The 6558-nt window shown below is 40.7% G+C and overlaps 1 protein-coding gene and 1 non-coding gene across 2 annotated transcripts in view; both read left to right on the top strand.

Moving 5' to 3' along the window:
• The first annotated feature begins 427 nt into the window (after window positions 1-427).
• trnaa-cgc (transfer RNA alanine (anticodon CGC)) lies at window positions 428-499 on the top strand. Its single transcript has one exon. It is a non-coding gene; the product is annotated as a tRNA-Ala (tRNA).
• A 543-nt stretch (window positions 500-1042) lies between these two features.
• Window positions 1043-6558, top strand: part of LOC107711637 (E3 ubiquitin-protein ligase DTX4-like) — a 19606-nt gene continuing 14090 nt past the window's right edge. The window contains exons 1-4 of the mRNA XM_016516676.1: window positions 1043-1095; window positions 2249-2466; window positions 4074-4091; window positions 4787-5765. Coding sequence (XP_016372162.1) covers window positions 2256-2466; window positions 4074-4091; window positions 4787-5765 — 1208 coding nt within the window. The 5' untranslated portion in view covers window positions 1043-1095; window positions 2249-2255. The remainder of the gene's footprint in view (window positions 1096-2248; window positions 2467-4073; window positions 4092-4786; window positions 5766-6558) is intronic.

The following is a 6558-nucleotide window of genomic DNA, read 5'->3' as shown; positions in this document are numbered from 1 at the left end:
ATGAATGTGACCTGGACGTAACATGTGCCCTGATATAGCATTAGGGAATCCAACCAGCCATTTTGAGGCTACAACCCATGAACCACATCTCTTATCATTTTTTGGTCATTTTAAACAGGGGTTAGACAAGATTACGATGATAAAGAATGCATATTTGCTAATTGTGTAAAATAAGACGATGTCGGCTTTTTAAAGTCATAAATTGAGATGATACTTGAATTATGCCATTTAACTTATAAAGTACAATCACACACTCATAGTCCTGGGAATATTTCTTTAGTAATTAAATGAAAAGAATGAATTCAATTTCCCATAGGCTACATCAGAGGAGCTCAAGCTCCACCATGTAATACATACCCATATAGTACATATAGATAGCAATAGGTTCTTTCTTTATAGCCACGATTTCCGATAGTGAAAAACTGAGGGGGATGTAGCTCAGTGGTAGAGCGCATGCTTCGCATGTATGAGGTCCCGGGTTCAATCCCCGGCATCTCCACTTACCTTTTCTTTCAAGAACACAATAGCGGACTCGTAAAAACGCGAAACACTAACACAAATTTCACTTTAATCTCATTTTATGCGATGACAATCGCTAAATTTACAGATTTTATATCTGTAGAAAAACATCGACTGCACGTACGTTTGGGAAGATTTGGGGAGGAGATACTTGAGTCGGAAGTTGCACTCCTGCGCTGACCATTGGTCGGTTAAACGCCAGTGGGCGTCAAAATCGCCATGCCATTGGTCAGTTCAGCCCCCAATGGGCGTGACCACAGGCAGACGCACGCAAACAATCGAAGAATCCTGCACATTCTTTACTGGGATAAGAATAAGATTTAAATGTCTTTACATGGCAGTAGGTAAACGAGTCATGTCGTCAAGGAGATCTTTAACTGCGCGTTGCGTCGACTATGCGTTTTAAAGCAAAATAATGCAATAATTCGATTAGCATTTTCCTCTGAGAAAAAAAATCTGGGACTATTGTTATATCGCACGGATACTTTTTTGCTCAAGTTAAGATGGATTCGCCCAAGGAATTACCTCCTTCAACGATCTGAATGCAAACGAGTAAACACGAACGATCTCTTATTGGTGAGTGCTTGCATGTCTTAATTCGTCGCATTTGGGAAAAAACGGGCCTTTTGCTTTGCACTGTGCTTGCATCGTGCACGTTCTGTTAGAAAATATGAGTTGTGAACAGGTTTTAATTGACAGATAAAACAAGTAACTGAGCCCCCATCACAAAATGAAAGGCTACTATTTTATATATTTTAAGAGAGGGAATATTAATGATGGCGAACAGATTTAAAGATCCTCTTTGCAGATTCCTGTATCGAAGTGGTCATTTTTAAGGATGCAATGGAAGAAAATGCCTTACTAAAATGGCTTGCATGTAACAACATTCGGTGGCAAGCTGTTTTATCATTTAACGTCTCTGTCTATTTTATATTACTAATACTTAATTTTATTATTAGTAAGTACCTATTTCAACCGTAACTGTTTCTTTTTCACTATTACTAGTACTTCATTTGTTATTGGTCAATATTCTAAAAGTGAAAAGTAACATCTGCTCGTAACAAATTGCATATTTTTGCTATTGAATTCTACAGGTATCTGTGGATCATATATTAATCATTTACTATTCACTCATTGGTTCTTATTCCAGTTGTTGCCAGGACCTGTTACAGGTTTTTCTTTTCTCCCGGAAGCTAAATAGACATGAACACCTGCTTATTACACACTAAATTAGAGTGTATTCCAATGCTTGCTTGTAACATTTTAAACTTACTATTAAAGTCAATACATATGACCAGTAAAAAGCAAGGTGTGAGGTGGAAATATATTTCTTATTATCAGCTTAAATAGATACTAGGTACCAGTGTCTAATATAACTACATACTAGTAAAGCTGCAATAGACAACGATACTAGTACTAGGTAGTAATACGTAAAGTAATACGAAAGAAATTACATGTTATTAGTGAAAATGACAGGTGTAACAGTCATCTTTTGTTTGCTGATTGAAAAACATGCACCAGAAACAGAATATATAGTAGTTAGTTTAGAGGAATAAATGCTAAAATGGCTTGCCACAGCGTGCTGCATAACATTCCCTTTGTGGTCAGATGCATCGCTTGCTTATAAACGCACCTGTGCCGTACACGGGAATTAGTCGCTGCAAAATAATGAACTGAGTCAAGACGCGATGTCATTATTGTGGACGTGATTTCATTTTTCCTCGCGTAGGTATGAGATGTTGTTAGCCTCGGCCGTGGTCGTCTGGGAATGGCTGAACGAGCACGGGCGCTGGCGACCCTACAGCCCGGCGGTGTCCCATCACATCGAGGCGGTGATCCGCAGCGACCCTCGCGGCGCCGGCAGCGTGGTTCTGGGCCAGGTCGACTCGCGTCTGTCGCCGTACATCATTGACCTGCAGTCTATGCACCAGTTTCGGCAAGATACCGGTGAGAGGGAACGATATCCTACCTGATTTTATCATGCATCTTCTAGCACATCCATTGTATTTTATTAATATGGTTCCTTTACTCTGAGATCAATCAAATGCGCTAATAATCTCAGCTCTGCAGATGTTTTGGAAGCTCAGTGTGCTATGAAAATGTTTGGGCTGGGCCTCAAAACCTTCATTTCAGCAACAGCCTCTTCATTTTTCTCAAGTCAGATCACTGATATCAGTTTTCAGCTTCATGTTTGTAATTCACACTTGTTTATGTGTCATTCAGTGTAGAGTTCAATTGGCTCTGCCATGAACTCTTAATGATTTTTGCCAATGCACACGAGTGCTCTGCTGGCGAGAAGGAAGGAATGATTTGAACCTATAACAAGGGGCAACGTGAAGCCGAAACAAAGGGGTGGATTGTTGGCTGTCATAATTTTGGGAGTCTCCATCACCCATGCTGACAAAGGCCATTGTGCAGGACTGACTAGACTTCATGGGAAGATGGAGGAATGGAGAGAATAGGGTCGGCGAAGGGTAGCGGCCCATCGCTCCAAAAACACGAGGGAGGAGGAGATGGATAAATGAATGGTAGTTGAGCGAGGACATGAAGGGGGGTCGGATGGATAACCTTTGTGTTGTTGGACTGTCAAATTTTGAGACTAATTGGACTGTAGCACAGTTCTCTTGTACTTTGGAATCTGGAACAAACATTACAAGGCTTTATTTGTTTTTATTATGTCTGAAATATATTCTAGAGGTTTGCTTTGGAAAGACATAACAAAAGTTATCTTGTGCTGTCGGTGTATTGTCACAGCTGTCGCTCAACTGTTGTAACATCCTTGACATTTTAATATGCGTATCTTTGCATCTGGCATTGTTAAAGACTCATTTGGCTGAAAACCCAAAACTGAAAATAAAGTTTCGATAATTCGGTTTGAGTAACTTGGTAATTGAACTCTGTTCAGGGTGTTGTGTTCTTAGATGATAAATTAAACCAGGTGTAGTAAAGTTCTTCTGCAACGAGCCACAAGCTTCTGCAACAAGCTTGATATCACAGCCTAAAATATTACATGTAATGAATTGCTATTCTAGCATCGTTTTCAGTCTCTATTAACTATGTCCACACGGCTGACATGTTTACAAGTTTGTATCTTTTTTACAATGTGTGCACAAAAAAAAAAAAAAAAGACACTAACACAGTCAAAATGCATCGGAGAAGCTTTAATTAAACGGCACTGTTTTTGTCAATGATTTCAAGAATTATTTATTTATTTTAGGGCTGTCAAACAATTAATAGTGATTAATCGCATCCAAAATAAAAGTTTGTGTTTACATAATATATGTGTGTGTACTTTGTATATTTATTTGTAAAAAGTATAAATGTATGTATGTATGTATTTATATGCACATAATAAATATACACAATACACATATATTATGTAAACAAACTTTAATTTGGGATGTGATTAATCATTTGACAGCCCCTTGTATGGATGGATTGATTGATTGATTGATTGATTGATTGATTGAGGATATTTGGCTGAATATTTTTGGTTGCTGAAATTTTGGTGTAGTACTAAAATACATCTAATGTTTGCATTCTTGCTCTCCAAGGTGGATCAATTAATAAAGGTGACTTATTTTGTACACACATATACAATTTAATAATACATCACATGGGGGGGGGGGTTGTTGTGATACTTCCATTCATCTTCAGAACACAAATATCTTTTTAATATTTTGTCATCATCTTTGCCCACACAGCCAAGATATTCATGCATTAAAAGTACAAGAAGACATTGTAAAAGGAATCCATATGAATCAAGTTCATCAATTTAATCGAAGTCTTCTAAAGAGAGAAAAATGCTTTATATTATGAACAGATTTAATTTAGGCTATTCATATACACTGAAAACAGTTTGGTGGTGCAACAATTTTCACAGAAGTTGCTAGTCAATTTCACAAATAATTACAAACAGTATTACAGTATTTAATTGTGACGTATACTTCAACAATAATGTTTTTATTTATAGCTTCAAAAATCATTGTGTATAAACACTGCTCAATGGATATACATAGAGATTAAAATATAAACATCAAATTATAATGTAAGTTCATAATAAAATAGATATAGATCATTTGTGTTCCAAAGATGAACAGTAGTCTTATGGGTTTGATACAAAACGAGGGTGCCTGGATGATGACAGAATAAAAATTTTTAGTTGAACCAATCCTTTTACCTTCATGTCCAAATTCCTGTTTCAAGGAAATACATTAAGACAGGAATAGAAACTGTACTCATCACTCATCTCTGCTCTTCCTTACAGGTACGCTAAGACCCGTGCGGCGAAGCTTCTACGACCCGCGGTCGGCTCCGGGTCAGGGATGGGTGTGGGAATGGGAGAACGACTCGGGCTCATGGACGCCGTACGACACCGAGGTCAGCATCGCCATCCAGGCGGCTCGGGACCGGCAGCAGCCTTGGCTGGACTTAACGCCACTGGGCTTCTGCTACCTTATAGACCTGCAGAGTATGACACAGATCAACGGACAGACGCAGCGGCGCCGGCGCATCCAGAGGCGCTCAGACCTGGCCTACCCGCTTGTCTCTGGCCCGCTGCCTAAACCGCACGTGTGGTCGTCCGCTGGAAGCGGTGGACTCCTGGGGGTGGGTGTTTCGGGGGTCAGCGGAGGGAATGGCAGTGCCTATCCCAGTGGAGCTCTCCCAGCTTCTGCTATTACTTCACTGGGTCAACCGTGTTCCTGCCAGCAGTGTATGCTAGTCTTAGGCGTCAAGACCTCTAGCATGGCACAAACTCTCGGGCGGAAGCCCCCGCCCTTACCCAAGCCGCCGAGCCCAAAAGCGCCATCAAGAGGACACTCGTACTCCCTTACCCTGCCTCACCCTCCATCCCTGTCCCGAGTCCTCTCGCCACATAGGAACTCGACTTCGGGTGCTAGCGGAGGCTTTGGACACTCCCTCTCCCTGCTGGGCTCAGCCACTGCCGCCATGTCGATATCCTCCAACCGTCCTCCTCCACCTGCTGTGCCGCCACCCCCGCCGCCTTCCACCACACCCCACACGACCTCGGCGCCCAACCCTACTGCACCTACACCCTCCAATGCCCTTATATCTACAGCGACCACCTGCGCTCCCACGCCCTCTGCTCGTGTTCTGGGTCCCGTGTCGACGGCTTCAGCCGCTTGTGCCGCCCCAGTGCCGCCTCGCAGTAGTCTGGCTGGCCTTAGCCGCCCCGCCCTGCAGAGAATCGCCATGGCACAGTCACGGGCACTCATTGCATCAGGGTAAGTCATCACGACTGGAGCTGTCTGTGATTGTAAATGAAATGATACTCTGCTTTTCTAGGGATCACGGCCGTTTCTAGGTGGTAACCTTAACCGTGATAGCTGCGATTGTGAATCTCATGAGCGTTTCACAGAATGAGGTTTACTATTTTCCAATGATGTACACTAGCCTTCAAAAGTCTGGGGTCAGCAAGATTTTTTTATTCACTCTTATTAAGCAAGGACTCATCAAACTGATCAAAAATGACAGTAAAGACTGTTAGAGTGTTACAGAAGATTTCGATTTCAAGTAAACGTTGCTCTTTTCAACTTTCTACTCCTCAAAGAGTCCTAAAAAAAATGTATTTCCACAAAAATATTAAGCAGCACAACTGTTTTCAACGTTTATAATAACAATAAATGTTTCTTGAGCATCAAATCAGCATATTAGAATGATTTCTGAAGGATCATGTGACACTAAAGACTGAAGTAATGGTGCTGAAAAGTCAGCTTTGCATCACAGGAATAAATTTAAAATCTATTAAAATAGAAAACTAGTATTTTAAATAGTAATATTTATTTGAGTTTTTTAGATTTATTTTTGGCATATTGCCTTTATTAAAGGGGTCATATGATGTTGCTAAAAAGAACATTATTTTGTGTATTTGGTGTAATGAAATGTGTTTATGCTGTTTAAGGTTCAAAAAACACATTATTTTCCACATACTGTACATTATTGTTTCTCCTCTATGCCCCGCCTTTCTGAAACACGTCGATTTTTACAAAGCTCATCAGTCTGAAAAGCTGGATCAGG

This window comes from Sinocyclocheilus rhinocerous, unplaced genomic scaffold, assembly GCF_001515625.1.
Source record: "Sinocyclocheilus rhinocerous isolate Xijiao unplaced genomic scaffold, SAMN03320098_v1.1 scaffold611, whole genome shotgun sequence".
NCBI classification, from domain to species: Eukaryota; Metazoa; Chordata; class Actinopteri; order Cypriniformes; family Cyprinidae; genus Sinocyclocheilus; species Sinocyclocheilus rhinocerous.
The sequence above is the reverse complement of the archived record's forward strand: the minus strand, read 5'-3'. Positions and strand labels throughout refer to the sequence as shown.